The sequence below is a fragment of the Aplidium turbinatum genome, chromosome 3 (genome assembly GCF_918807975.1).
Source record: "Aplidium turbinatum chromosome 3, kaAplTurb1.1, whole genome shotgun sequence".
Taxonomy (NCBI): Eukaryota; Metazoa; Chordata; class Ascidiacea; order Aplousobranchia; family Polyclinidae; genus Aplidium; species Aplidium turbinatum.
Window position 1 is genome coordinate 32,772,123 of NC_137474.1, and position 15,579 is coordinate 32,787,701.

The 15,579-nt window shown below is 38.5% G+C and overlaps 1 protein-coding gene across 1 annotated transcript; it reads right to left on the bottom strand.

Moving 5' to 3' along the window:
* On the bottom strand, positions 1-14,815 carry LOC145767500 (uncharacterized). The gene is made up of 7 exons (XM_082579333.1): positions 14,682-14,815; positions 9,853-9,941; positions 6,371-6,434; positions 5,139-5,282; positions 1,970-2,067; positions 1,193-1,299; positions 1-781 (listed from the first exon to the last, which is right to left on the bottom strand). The coding sequence occupies exons 1-7, from the start codon at positions 14,757-14,759 to the stop codon at positions 540-542; spliced, it is 822 nt and encodes a 273-aa protein (XP_082435459.1). The 5' UTR covers positions 14,760-14,815; the 3' UTR covers positions 1-539.
* Positions 14,816-15,579: the final 764 nt, after the last annotated feature.

Consider the following 15,579-nt stretch of genomic DNA (forward strand, 5'->3'; position numbering starts at 1 on the left):
TTTAAATCTGGTAAACTATCGAACCACTTCATTTAAGAAAAGCAATCAGCATATGGTGCAAAAAAGTAATTGCAACCAATACACAAACTCAAGATGTGACATGATATGAAAGAAAAACAGTCACGTAACAGCAATAATATTGTAGACTGCAATTCGCGCAATGTGGAAAACATACAAGTCGATTTACAACAATTTTATCTATCGTACCATGTTTTGAGATCATAAAACTTTTGCCAAACTTTTCTGCATTTATTCTGTAACCTATTTGATAATTCATTTGTGCTTTTGAGCAAGAACTAATCTTGTTTTAGGATTTTATTTGAAATCTGCCCCAGGTTTTGGGTTTTGAAGTCCAATGCTAAGTGGGTTCTGATCTCCCTAACCGTGCCAAGCTGGAAACTGTTAGGCTCAGATCATCCGGGCTAAATTATCAACATCATCATACGAGTAATTTAAAAAAAAGGTTTTATTACGTCAGTGGCGTTTATTAATACAGTACAAGCTTCGTAGAAAAACTAAAATCAAAGAAAGCAGCTACGTTATTTAAAGCTGGTTTCTTTTACAAACTCCCAAAAACCTAACGCTTGCAAAAATGCATCAGCGGTTTCAGGAGATATTGCGCTATTCGGAAGTTTATGTTTTAGTCTATCTGCATAGTATATTGTGTCTTCTCTCTCCAGCATCAGGCGCTCTGGTATCTGGACGGTTGAGTCGTTCCATCTCTTCTGAGTGACTATTTCTGTGACGACACTCTTGCTGCATTTTCTCGAAACGGTTTTCTCTGAAAACACATTTGGGAGAGGGTAAACAACTAAACAGGGGAAAATAGGCATTTAATGGAAAGTCTAAGCAATCTTATGAATTCTAGAGCATTGCCAGAAAATACTTGTGCTACGGTACCGTACTGCGTTAATCACCAAAATAAAAAAACTGGTTTTCAGTCCGAGCTAGACAACAAAAGTACTCACACAAAGCGTACAAATTACAAATCAATGTAGTTATGAGTAGGCTAATACTAAGCAAATACTTCGTAAATAAAGATCGCAGTTGGATATGCGAGGTCTAAGCATTTTGAGCACAGAAGCCTGACAACAATGATACAGCTTTCAGTACAATCAGATGAATTTGAAAATAATGCAAACTTTATGACAAAATGGTGAACACATTGAGACTTGATGGATAACAATCTCACCAACGTTCAAGCCAAAGATTTTCCCCATTTTCTTTCTACAAGCTAGAACAACTCTGGGGTTTTTAAGATCCTTTTCTAGCATTCCAATCAACATCATTGATACTGACCTAGTTGAAATAAGAGGAGATTCATTTAAACTGTTTTGCTTTTATGATTGCTTTAAAAAGACGTGATGCATTAGCTTCCTTGAAAAATATCGATAAAAGGTACGGCAAGTTAATTTAACTTAACTAAAATTTATTTATGAGAAACCTAGCAAGCATATATTATACTCGTTTCGCAAGGTTCTGTAGTCACCGAAATCAGCGTTTAAATAAAGATAAATGTGGTGTTGGAATTTTTAAACAACTCATAAAAAAAATATATATATAATCACTGAAAATATGTTCAGCCTTCAACCCTGGTGCATTTTATCAAGGATAAACTAAAAAAAAACAAAAAAAAACACACAAACACTTCCTACCACGTAATTGCCAATAATTTAACCAATGGAATACATGAAAGTGGAAAGTGCTACTCTGCTACCTAGACATACGTGTTCATTATTTGTGGACACGCTGAAGTAGTATTTCCTATCACTCGTACTGGCACACTTGTAGCGTATTCAAACACTGGAATAGAATAGATACATTCCACATTTGCTGGCTAAAATTAATTAATTAGAAAAAAACTTATATTATCAATCACCACGACCCACCAAAATGAATTCCCTTTTCCCCATTGGGTGGAATCTTAATCATCCTACGCAAAAACAACCAGCAAAGCACTTTTACTCACTTTAAATGCAAATTTATTGAATCGTATTTCGGAGGCAATGTCACCAGTTCTACGATATTTAGGTCAATATGCGGTTGAAACTGCAGCAATGGTTGAAGCTGAAATAAAAGTTCAATAAATGCACAAGTTGCAAATCACGGTTCCAGTTAAAAGCTTTGAATCAGTGGTTCCTAACTAGAGCACCCATCTTGCTCAGAAAGCGCATAGCCGTATAATCTACATTTCAAAGCATTTTGTGATGCAACAGTTTTCTATTGTCCTTCACGGCATGCATAGTTTGTAAGTTAGAAATCTAGTTGAAAGACAGATTTTACCAAAATTAAGTGAATTTAATTTTTTACTACGGGAGCAAGTCTTTCAGGCGCAGACAGTTAGGCGCCGGTCAAATAGGCGCGCACACTGTGGCGTCAGGATATTTAGATGCGGAACACTGTGGCGCCCGTTCGCTTAGGTGGTATTCCTAGTAAAGTCTGCAGATTGTATCAGCTTGGCAGGTAGGGCAATGCTTTTCATACAAAATGTTATATTGAACAGAAAAATATGCAATTGCTTCCGTGCGTGAAACTTCTTAAAACGGCAATGCTTTTCACACAAAAATATGTTGTTTTGTTAATGCGCTTGCATTTATTTGTTGTTAGTCATGGCTTCAGTGAGTGAAACTGCTTTATCCGGCAATGCTTTTCACACAAACTGTTATATTGAACAGAAAAATATATTGTTTTTTTAATGCGCGTGTTCGGCATTTATTTGTTGTTAGTCCAGGTTTGTGTCGGCGAAAGCTTTATCAATAAATTACTTAAGTTTCCGAACATGACTGAGTTCACTTTTAGCTATAACTACACTAAACATCAGTAAAAAAATATACCGTAGCCTATATTCAAGCGGGTGGTAGGCTTTGAGTGAAAAGTAATTTAGTTTTCCGTCAAAACTAAATTTTTCCAAAGCTGAGCTGATACAATCTGCAGACTTTACTAGGAATAGTACCTAAATGAACGGCGTCACAGTGCTCCGCACCTAAATATCCAGACGCCACAGTGTGCGCGCCTATTTGACCGGCGCCTATTTGACCGACGCCTAACTGTCTGCGCCAAAAAGACGTGGACCCTTTACTACCATGGTATCGAAGAGTCAAAAAGAGAATTAAAGTGCAACTGCACGATGACTTTGACCTCACTTTATCTGAAAGAGCATGTTTCAATCTATAAATACCAACCTCGCCCTTGCATTTTAAGGTTATATTTATCTCAGTAAAAATTATCAAAACCATGGTTTTCCACGCGCTTGTATTTTTGGCCACGTTCCTGTAATGGCGGATTGCATTGCGCAACACGCGGATTATGACGTCACTTATAGTCAGACCTCGGAGCGACTATCAGTTTTGCAAGTGCTTTGGTTGGCTTAGTCTTAGAGGGAAGAGGTTTTTTTTCGCTGCTTCGATCTCGTGGCACGTGCTTCTTATGTGAAAGCAAGTAGTATAGGCTCTTTGCAACCTCTAGTTTGAAAAAATAAGCCAGGTCTGTTGTCTTGTTCATTGAGATTGTTGGTTTAAGAGACTGACCAAAGCTGTTATAGGCTCATAAGGAAAGCATACGTCTTAACCAATGTCATGTAACATTCTTGTAAGTTTCAAGTCTTTCGTTCAAATGTATCTCTTGGAAAAATGAACTTTTAAAAGAAAACATTTTTCTAGCAATTTTGTTTCTTAGATTATTGTAGTTCTGAACTAAATATTTAAAATGGTGAAAATTTTCTCTATCTGTCACACAAAATCTGTTCCTGTTGCAAGGTGACATTTTTTGCCTTCCCGAACGATCAACATTTGCAAATTAAGTGGTGCAGGTTTGCTCATCAAGTCCGTATGTGGAATGGACCCTTCCCTAGCAGTGTTATCTGCTCAAATCACTTTCTTGAGCATGATTTTGAAAATTGGGAAAAAGATGACAAGCCCAGACTACGCAATGGAAAGTTGTCAAATGAGTGAGTAATGTTGTTTACTGTTCAACAGCCTTTCAAAAGCTAGTTGCGTAATTGTTCCATTCGTACTTAACGAAGCTGTTATGCCTCTCAGGCTGGTCGCTTATAGGCACGTGCTGGAGAGGCTGTTGGATGGAGAAGTTTTGGGCAAGTCGAACAGAGTCGTGCTGCCATCCTGCATTGTCTCTTTTATTCGTAGAAAATACCCTAGCGACGATGGGGATTATGCTGGATTCAGAAAACAGCCACAATGATGTTGCGACCGTGCCATATTTTAAACTGATTGTCCTGCTTTGGTAGGCTATCATGCACGTTATAACGTCCGCGTTTTGTCGCTTCTACCTTTTTCTAGACCTCTGCTATGTTTGCCATATACTGTTTTTTCGTTGTGATGGTCAGAAATAAAAACAAACTGAACTGATTGTTGAAGCGTTATTGTACAATACAAAATCTTTTCGATATAGGCTACTGTAACCAAGTTTGCCGGTTCAAATCTACGAAACTAGCCTTCGGCGATGGGTATCGCAAACCACTCCTGGCACACAGGCATCAACAACTAAATTTGTATAATATGCTGGCTGAAAGATGCGTCTTCATTATAGATACCTTATAAATTAGCGCATTTACCTATCGCGTCTAGTTTGGTCTCCACAAAGTTCGACTACAAGTGACGTCATATCGCTAGGTGGCGTAGACGAGTTTGCCACTTCCAGGTAGCGTGAGAGAGAAGTGCTAGAGAGCGTGGGAAAAAGGTCGGTTTCTTGGCTGTGGGCCTCAATTGTAAGGAAGTAAGTTTTAGTTTTTCATCCCGTACCAGACGTCTTGGCAATGGATTCTAGCCAATGTTAATTTGATCGTGCAGTTGCACTTTAAACTCTACATACAACAAAAATGTCCCGGTGCGAGTGCGAGTTCTACCAAGCCTCATGATTATACTAAACCACCAGTTCAAAGTGTACAACTCATGTAGTTGGAAAGGTTAGGCTCTCAAGCAGCAGAATTTCTCAAGGCAAGGTAAAAATAACAAACAAAAGGACACTGATCGATATAATCAAGATATTATAAAATGACTTACGTTCTTCTGGTGATTGTAACACCTGATGCCCAGCTTTTATTTCAGACGTTATCAAGATATTATTACTAAATACTAAGTTCAGCAACATGATTCTGGTATAGGAGTAGTGGAACTACTCACCAATCCATAATAAATTAAGCGGGAAGAGCGATTTGTTTTTGGAAAAGATATATTGATCAAGTCAGTGAGTTCACGATCGCGATTCATTGTTACACAAGACAGCTCCTGGCTGGATACCACGATTGACATCACATTCTCAATGCTCTGAAAATGTAACGTGAATTTGATCAGTTCATTATGATATAGTTCCATCGGGCAGTGCTTTAAAGGGTATTAACCTTTTTTAAACCTCTTTTAGTGCCATGTCATAGCAAGCAGTACTTTTTCTTCAATGGCAAAAAAACGAAGCGTGTAATTTTCAACAATATATCAGATTCAGCAGCAAGTAGTCTCGCTCAGGGTGGTCCAAGCCTGCGCTGCGAGCATGAAGGGCCACATTACAGTTTGAAGAAAACTTTACAAGCCGCATAAAAAATGATTTTAAGCTAGAAAAAATACAATATCATACACAACACATCAACAAAATAGCAAACCAAAACAATTTATGATTTATTGTGTCCACTTTTGCTTTAAATTCGGCGGTCGACTGACGTAAGCAGGTATCCAGGGTTTCATCAGTCATTCTCATTTTCACCAGAAATTGCATATATGCTACCGAACATGGAACACATCTTCAGTTAAAAGTCTTTTAAATTAAATTACTTCGGATCGGATATTAACTGCAAGCACACCAGACACTGTGGTTTACCATTGTTATTGGCAAAATATACTTTTCTTACGTAGAATTGAACTCTCTGTTTTCCTCTGACACTTTTCTTCTGAAATCATTCTATTAATAAAGTACAGGACGTACCTTACTGTACTTCACTTGACCAAATAGATAAGTTAGCAGCTAACTTACAAAGGAATTCCAGAGTGTGTGCTTGCAAGAAAGAGCATGCAAGACGCAAGTCTTTGCGGTCACAAACCACAAAAAAAGAAACTATTACGGAAACCTACCTCATAATAGTTAAAAAAAAAAAGTAAAAAAAGTAAAAAGTAAAAAAAGAAACCTACCTCATAATAGTTAGCTATTGATCTGCACTTTTTTAGGATTTTGGCTAATCTAATGGATTTATGAAAAACTGAGTGTATTTTTACATCTGTAGATTTTGTGATGAAAAATAAAAGCTGCAAGAGGGCCGCATACTATGGTTTGGACCACCCTGGCCTAGCTATTCAATATGGTCATATAATATTCAGTGCTTATGATGTTAAAAAAATAAATGTCAATGCTCTGTTCAAACAATTACCTCCAGTCGAGCTTTGGATAGACGAGGAGTAAAAGGGGATTTCTTTTCTTGCGCCTTTAATTTGCTGTAACATTATTGGAATATGAGTTCAACAAGATCAAAACAGATTCCCACATAATTAAAAAGAAATTATATTTTCAATTTTCATTGCACTTTACTTTGTGGGTGAATTAATAACTAAATACAGGTACCAATTATATACGGTACATTAAAACTAGTTGGGACTAGACAGTAGACAATCCACTTTATTGGATATCAAGCACAACTGCACAACAAATCATGCTGCATACTGGTACACATGCAGGGTGTTTTTCTGTTCATTTTGCATTTCTGGCAAAGGCAAAGGGAGAATATATTGAAAAATACGAGTACAATTTGTTTATTTATACTTTTCTTTTTCTTTATAATATATGTGTAAAATTATTTCATTGTTACACTGTTATTTCAATCATAGGCGCCGGGTTTTGAAAATTGCCGGGGGGGGGCAAACTTTCTAGCCGACTGATTGCTTACATTCAAAATGCTGATGTTTGTTTGTCAGCATTGATGTTTGTTTGCGTCTATCTGCCATTGTATATCGCCAAGCTTTATAATGTAGGCTCAGGCCTCGAAATACAGCATGTGATGTCCGCGGGAAGTACCATCTAGATCGGTCATATTTGTCCACCGAGAAATAACACAGGAACTAGCGATACAAATCGTCATTGCATTGCACGAATAATTATTGCAATATAATATATTTTCCAGCGCATTCTAGCGCGCATCTAGAAAATGTGAATACTGTGTCCCTTAGCTTCCATTCAAGGAGGAAAACTTTCGATTTTTACGTTGCTTCAAGGATTGATGACATTGAATCAGCATAACAAAGGTGAATTCTTCGCTAAGAATCGATGGGAGTACCGGTGCTTCTACACTAATCACGCGCAATTTAGTTTAAGTTTTACGTCACAATGTCTGGCTTTGATCTCCAAGTAATAATGATACGGCAAGGTTGGTTACTTATATAATTAGATTATACGAGTAGGCTATCACAGCAAGATGCAACAAAATTTGTTAAGTTTTGATATTACAGTACAGTAGTAACCATGGGCTCTATCCAAGGGGGGGTGAGGGGGGTGATTACCCCCCCACTAATTGGAGTGGGGGGGTGATCAATGCAAAATCACCCCCCCCACTCATTTGGCTTTGAAAAGGTTTTGTGATATTTTATTGATCAAATTTTGAAAAATATATTTTCGCTGTTAGCACATTTTGAATTTTTTATTAATATGAATATATATTTCATTTCAATATGATTTTTTGGTTTGGCAACCCTGAACTACGAGCCAGGCGTTTACACTGTGTTCTTAGTTTGCTTGGCAGCCACTTTAACAAGAAAAAAATTCTGCCACTGCAAATGACTAGAATGACACCGCCAACCAATCAGTACATGTTATAAGAGGCTACCGTCCAATTGTGACCTTTCTCGCACTTAGCCAGAGAGTTAATCTTTGTTTTGAACTTTATTCAAATGGTAATTACAGAAGAAAAAAGAGCAATAGCAGTTGTGAAAATCGAACCCACGTCAATGAAATGACTACTTTCTAACCCTAATCCCTAAACAGCCAACCAGCTGCCAACCTGTTGGCAGCAGTGGCCGAGTGGTTAGCGCGTTGGGTTCGCAGTCGAGAGCCTGCATGTTCGACTCCACCCCCCCGCACTTGCTGTTGTTTCTCTGGGGAAGAAACTTCACTATGAGTATAATTGCCTCTACTCAGTGATCGATTTCGAGTAATGGGTAGTACCAAATTTAAGTCATAAGTAGAGTAGACAACCGGAAACAGACATTGCAGTCGGCTGCAGCGTGGGTCAGGTGTACGTCAGAAGGCGTACACCCATGCATAGCGTTCAAGTCCGCTTTCTCGCAATGCAGGGTAAAAATATGAAAAACAAATAAACAAACAAACAAACAGCTGATAGAAAATCCAGCACTTGATTTGCTTTGTATCATCTTTTTTTCGCCCTTTTCAACGTCACGGAAAACGTAGTTTATGATTGGTTCGAGTTTTCATTTGCAGTGCCAGAAATATTTCTTGTTAAGTGACTACCAGTTTGCTTACCCAAAAATGCCCTTTCCGAAACAAACTTTGTGAAACGATTTGGAAACCCTATGCTTCGATCAGAAAGAAGCTGATGCTGCAATGGGGGGTCTGGGGGGCGCAGCCCCCCAGAAGTTGAAATGACTATGACGATTTTAGCCCACTGTCCAAAAATCACCCCCCCGAATTCTAAAAGTGGATAGAGCCCCTGGTAGTAAGAAAGAAAAGGTCCAGGGAAAATTCACTTTCGCTCGTATGACACGCAAAAATAAACTTAAAGAAAAAAGCCTGTGAAACTTTGCACAGCAGAAAATAGCGTTGGTTTAGAAATTTTCCGACTCCTGCCCAGAGTATTGTGACGCAATAAGCCACACGACCTCGTTCGGGGGAAGTTAATCAATAATCAGTTATATATGTGACGTATTGACCAGCTACACGGCGCTTTGACTCTTTAAGCGCAAGTTGTTGGTCTGATGAAAGCCTTTCAGAGTAACTTTACAGATTTTTTAAAAAGCCTTTTAAAACCGTAGTTATAGTTCTCAAATGGCGAAGAATTATTATCAAGATAAAGTGATTAAGCATGACGATCGACAGCTAAAACTGGTGTGTCCGCCGTGAGACTTGATTTGTCCGCCGAGATAGCTGCTCAAACCGGACACGTTTGTCCGCCGTCAACAAAAACGAATTTCAAGGCCTGTAGGCTACTTCAAATTATATGCTAGTCACTTTGAACTTAAGCTCTTAATACGCATAGATACTAAATTGAGCAAACTGCACCTCGTTATTGACACTCCCATAGTCCCAAGAAAAAACAAAGCAGAAGAAATCCAGAAAAACGTTTTTCAATCATTGTTACTATGCTGGCGTTTATCAGCTACCGTACTTCTGTTTCTTTTGTTATCTTAGGAGCAGCGCTCTTGTTGCAACAAGTAGATCTGTTAATTGAGATCGATCCGCAATGAAGGTCAAACTAACGCAAATTTGAACTTAGAAACATTTGCTTTAGGATTTTTTTAAAAATAATTTGCGGGGGGGCAGCCACCCCGAGCTAAATTTACGGGGGGGGCGCCGCCCCTCCGCCCCCCGGAGTCGGCGCCTATGATTTCAATAAATATTTGTCTACACTTGGTTTGATCACCCTGTATAATAAGATAAAGATTAACTTGCAAAGTCAAATTTTCAGACTTTTTTGCATAAGTTTTCAATGACATTACAGCACTTATCTTCCTTATAGGCACTAACATTAAGCACTAACTACAGTATATCAAATTCCAATATGTTAACATCATTGTCCAACCAAAATTAAAAAGAACACCGGTCAACAGTCATGTTTTTAAATAATATGATACTATTTAAACATTTGTTAATATTATGAATAATTATGCAGGCTGATGCAACAAGAACCTTTTAGATTTTTCTATCTCCTCTGTAGGTTCAACAGAAATTGTTGCATTGGCATCATTTTCTGCTGCGACATTATGTTGTGTTCTAATCTGAAAAAACAACACAATAATATATCCACTGAGTATTTGCCCACAATCAAGCACAGTTTTGTTTTAAAACAAAGTGTATACTGTATATACATATACCGGTAATGTCACCTTGAAATGCAATATATAGCACATATCATATATAATCCATTACGTGCTTAACATTTATAAACCACTAAGTAGCAAAAAAAAAGGATAAAATTTTATATATAGGCCTAAAAATACATTTTATATGATAACAAATACATCTTGCATAATTGTTTAGAATAGCCTGACATAAATTGACACATAAAATGAAGTGTATAAATATAGAATGGGAAAGGTGCATTATTTGTATTCGTAGCCAAGACCATTTAAACATCTGCTGAAATTTTTGAACAATTTTGGACGAATTATGCAAACAAGTTAAAACTATACCGACTTCTGTCTGAACCAACAAAACTGTGATAAGGATGCAACCTAATTCGTACCATGAACAGTTCGGACCGTCAGTTCGTACCTTGAAAAGATCGAGAAAAAAAATTAAAAAAAGCCCAAGTCGCTGATCGCAGTTTCCCCAATCATTTTAAAATTTTTCCCCTGAAAAGATCGAGTGAAAAAATAGCTCAAAACCGAAGTCCGCTGATCGCAGTTTCCGCAAACATTTTTCTGCAGTTTCCGCTAACTCTAACCATAGAGTAATCTATGCTCTAACCCTAACTGATCGCAGTTTCCACAAATTTTTTTCCGCAGTTTCCGTTAACCCTTACCCTAATTCTAACCATAGAGTAATCTATGCTCTAACCTTAACCCTCGCTGATCGCAGTTTATGCAAGCATTTTTCCGCAGTTTCCGCAAACGTGTTTCCACAGTTTCCGCTAACCTTTACCCTAAATATAGAATAATCTATGCTCTAACCCTCGCTGATCGCAGTTTCCGCAAACATTTTTCCGCAGTTTCCGCTAACCCTAACCCTCGAGTTTGTTTCAAATTGTTTGGGGAAACTCCGATCAGCGACTTCGGCTTTTTTTTATTTTCTTTCTCGATCTTTTCAGGGTACAAACTGACTGTACGAATGGTTCAAGGTACGAACTAGGTTGCACCCCTGTAATAAATAAGTCAAAATGACAACAAATTCTACAGAACAAATTAAAAGTTTTCTAAGGTGAACTGTGGAGCGTGGATTTGTCAGTAACAAATATAAGAACAACATTCAAAGCTTTCATTAATGATCTAAAGCGGTACCTCTAAATACCCATTGTCAGGCATTGTCGGTTTTTTGGGGGGTTGTGGAGCATTTCTAGGGGTTGTCAGGCATTGTAGAGTAGCTACTTTCAGGCATTGTTGGGAATTTCCAAGCATTGTCTAGGATTTCCAGGCATTGCCGATCATTATCAGAGGTTGACGAGTTTGTTAGGCATTCTAGAAAATTTTCAGGCATTGTCGAGCATTTGCAGGGTTGTCAGGCATTGTAGAGTAGCTACTTTCAGGCATTGTCTATAATTTAAAGGCATTGTCCAGGATTTCCAGGCATTGTCGATCATTATCAGTGGTTGACGAGTTTGTTAGGCATTATAGAATATTTTCAAGCATTGTCGAACATTTTCAGGGGTTGTCAGACATTGTAGAGTAGCTACTTTCAGGCATTGTTGGGAACTTTCAGGCATTGGTGATCATTATCAGTGGTTGACAGGATTGTTAGTCATTATAGAACATTTTCAGGCATTGTCGAACATTTTCAGGGGTAGTCGAGCATTTTCAGGGGTTGTCAGGCATTGTAGAGTAGCTACTTTCAGGCATTGTTGATAATTTCCAGGCATTGTCGATCATTATCAGTAGTTGACAGGTTTGTTAGTCATTATAAAACATTTTAAGGCATTGTCGAACATTTTCAGGGGTTGTCGAGCATTTTCAGGGGTTGTCAGGCATTGTAGAGTAGCTACTTTCAGGCATTGTCGATAATTTCCAGGCATTGTCTAGGATTTCCAGGCATTGTTGATCATTATCAGTGATTGACAGGCTTGTTAGGCATTGTCGAACGTTTTCAGGGATTGTCGAACATATTCAGGGGTTGTCGAGCATTTTCAGGGGTTGTCAGGCATTGTAGAGTAGCTACTTTCAGGCATTGTTGGGAATTTTCAAGCATTGTCTAGGATTTCCAAGCATTGTCGATCATTATCAGTTGTTGACAGATTTTTTAGTCATTGAACATTTTCAGGCATTGTCGATCATTTTCAGGGGTTGTCAGGCGTTGTAGAGTAGCTACTTTCAGGCATTGTTGGGAATTTTCAAGCATTGTCTAGGATTTCCAGGCATTGTCGATTATTATCAGTTGTTGACAGGTTTGTTGGGCATTATAGAACATTTTCAGGCATTGTCGAACATTTTCAGGGGTTGTCAGGCATTGTAGAGTAGCTACTTTCAGGCATTGTCGATAATTTCCAGGCATTGTCGATAATTTCCAGGCATTGTCTAGGATTTCCAGACATTGTCGATCATTATCAGTGATTGACAGGCTTGTTAGGCATTGTCGAACGTTCTCAGGGATTGTCGAACATTTTCAGGGGTTGTTAGGCATTGTAGAGTAGTTACTTTCCGGCATTGTTGGGAATTTCCAGGCATTGTCTAGGATTTCCACTCAGGCATTGTCGATCATTATCAGTGGTTGACAGATTTTTTAGTCATTATAGAACATTTTCAGGCATTGTCGAACATTTTCAGGGGTTGTCGAGCATTTTCAGGGGTTGTCAGGCATTGTAGAGTAGCTACTTTCAGGTATTGTTTATAATTTCAAGGCATTGTAGAGTAGCTACTTTCAGGTATTGTTTATAATTTCAAGGCATTGTCTAGGATTTCCAGGCATTGTCGATCATCATCAATGGTTGACAGGCTTGTTAGGCATTGTCGGAAATTTTCAAGCATTGTCGAACATATTCAGGGGTTGTCGAGCATTTTCAGGTGTCAGGGGTTCTAAGGCATTGTAAAGTACTTTAGATTCTTTCTGGCAGGCATTGTCGGACATCTTCAGGCATTGTCTAGGATTTCCAGGCATTGTCGAACATATTCAGTGGTAGATAGGTTTGTTAGAATGCCTGGCTACCCCTGAAAATGCTAGACTACCCCTGAAAATGTTCGACAATTCCTGACAAACCCCTCAATCACTAATAATGATCAACAATGCCTGGAAATCCTAGACAATGCATGGAAATGCCTAACAATGCCTGAAAGTAGCTACTCTACAATGCCTGACAACCCCTGAAAATGTTCTATAAAGCCTAATAAGCCTGTCAATCACTGATAATGATCGACAATGTCTGGAAATCCTAGACAATGCCTGGAAATTATTAACAATGCCTGAGAGTAGCTACTCTACAATGCCTGAAAACCCCTGAAAATGCTCGACAATGCCTGAAAATGTTTGACAATGCCTGAAAATGTTCCATAATGACTACCAAACCTGTCAACCACTGCTATTGATCAACAATGCCGAAAAATTCCCAACAATGACTGAAAGTAGCTACTTTCCAATGCCTGACAACCCCTGAAAATGTTCGATAATGCCTGAAAATGTTCGACAATGCCTCACAAGCCTGTCAACCACTGATAATGATCGACAATGCCTGGAAATCCTAGACAATGCCTGGAAATTCCCAACAATGCCTGAAAGTAGTTAGCCTACTCCACAATACCTGAACACCCCTGAAAATCTCGACAACCCCTGAAAATGCTCCACAACCCCCCAAAAAGCCGACAATGCTCGACGATACCCGACAATGGGTATTTAGACGTACCCCCTGAGAACCCCTGACACCTGAAAATGCTCGACAACCCCTGAATATGTTCGACAATGCTTGAAAATTTCCGACAATGCCAAATAAGCCTGTCAACCATTGATAATGATCGACGATGCCTGGAAATCCTAGACAATGCCTTTAAATTATAGACAATGCCTGAAAGTAGCTACTCTACAATGCCTGAAAACCCCTGAAAATGCTCGACAACCCCTGAAAACGTTCGACAATGCCTGAAAATGTTCCATAATGACTACCAAACCTGTCAACCACTGATATTGATCGACAATGCCTGGAAATCCTAGACAATGCCTGGAAATTATCGACAATGCCTGAAAGTAGCTACTCTACAATGCCTGACAACCACTGAAAATGCTCGACAACCCCTGAAAATGTTCGACAATGCCTGAAAATGTTTGATGATGCCTAACAAATCCGTCAACCACTGATAATGATCGACAATGCCTGGAAATCCTAGACAATCCTTGGAAATTCCCAACAATACCTGAAAGTAGCTACTCTACAATGCCTGACAACCCCTGAAAATGCTCGACAACCCCTAGAAATGCTCCACAACCCCCCGAAAAGCCGACAATGCCCGACAATGGGTATTTAGAGGTACCCATCTAAAGTGGCTATATTTATAACACCAATTCCTATGGTTGCGACTAAAGAGCATTGTTTTGTGACAGGTGTTGTGTGGTCAGAGTTTTGCTTTTTGCCCAGGAATTAAAAATTTCCCCAATGACAAGACTTTGTTTTTAACACCTTCAAAGTTTTCTCAAAATAAAGTAAAATTCCTTAATTGGCAATACTAGAGCCATAGATATAGCCATACCCCAGAATTTAAATCATTCAATTGTGATAAAATGTTTTCAATAAGCAATTTCAATGGCAAAGTAATTGATACTTGGAGTTGGAATCATTACATTAACTTAAACATCACTTTTAAGGATTGTCCATAATTACTTACCAATTCTGTTAAATTTCGAATACTTTGCAAAGAACGAAAGCTGCTTCTGCTTCTAATGAATTGGCATAAACAATACATAGTTGCTGAACCACCTTTGCACACACTGTTTCATATCCTTATAATAGGTCAGTTCTGTGCCAGATACAATAAAGGTGAAATTGCATGAAATGATACCTCATTTAGGAAATCAATAATTTAGTTTGATTAATTTGAGCGTGTTAATTTGGGCAAATCTGTACAGGTAAATACTAGCCTAGGCTATATCATACCTTAATGTTATGGATAAACACAGCAAAACCATACAAAATAAAATTAAAATATTTCGGTTAGTATTAGTAATAAGCCTACAGTCTTCGAAATTAGCCTCGGCAATCGCCAAGGTGAAGGCCGACGCAGATGCATGAATGGCGCATTAGCGTCGGCAATAAAAATGCCGAAACCACACGAGCGCTTGTAAGGACCACAAGATTACAAAAACAAAACTAATTTTCTTAGACTTCACCAGGCTAGGATGTTGATTCAATCTTACTATTGCTGGATGTTTTATTTGGGATACTTCCTACTTCGCCGGTGCTTAGACACGTGCCCAGCTGGGAGAATTGAATCTTTTATAGAAATATAACCCTATTTGCATTAATTTAAAGCCAGTAGATGTCAAACTATTGTAGCCTAAGCATCTAATCCTTATTGCACCTCGCTTTCCGTTATCTCGTCCAGCTGATACAGCATTTGATGATACCGATTCTGACTAGTTTTTTATCAAACAGACTTTGTGTTGCTAGCAGTGTCCCAATTGTGCCGAAATTATGTTAGCTTATAGGTAAATCGAGGCAATCTTCTCGCAGGGAGCTATTAATTTGTTACCGGTACCTGGTTAAGCAATTCAATCAATCAATCA

Bases quoted from the DNA above. Each gene is read 5' to 3' on its own strand.
- LOC145767500 (XM_082579333.1), bottom strand. From the start codon at position 14,759: ATGTATTGTTTATGCCAATTCATTAGAAGCAGAAGCAGCTTTCGTTCT. The intron at 6,435-9,852 runs GTTCTTGTTGCA...ATAATGTTACAG, and splicing joins GAGATAGAAAAATCTAAAAG to CAAATTAAAGGCGCAAGAAA. The intron at 782-1,192 runs GTGAGATTGTTA...ATGTGTTTTCAG, and splicing joins AATCTTTGGCTTGAACGTTG to AGAAAACCGTTTCGAGAAAA.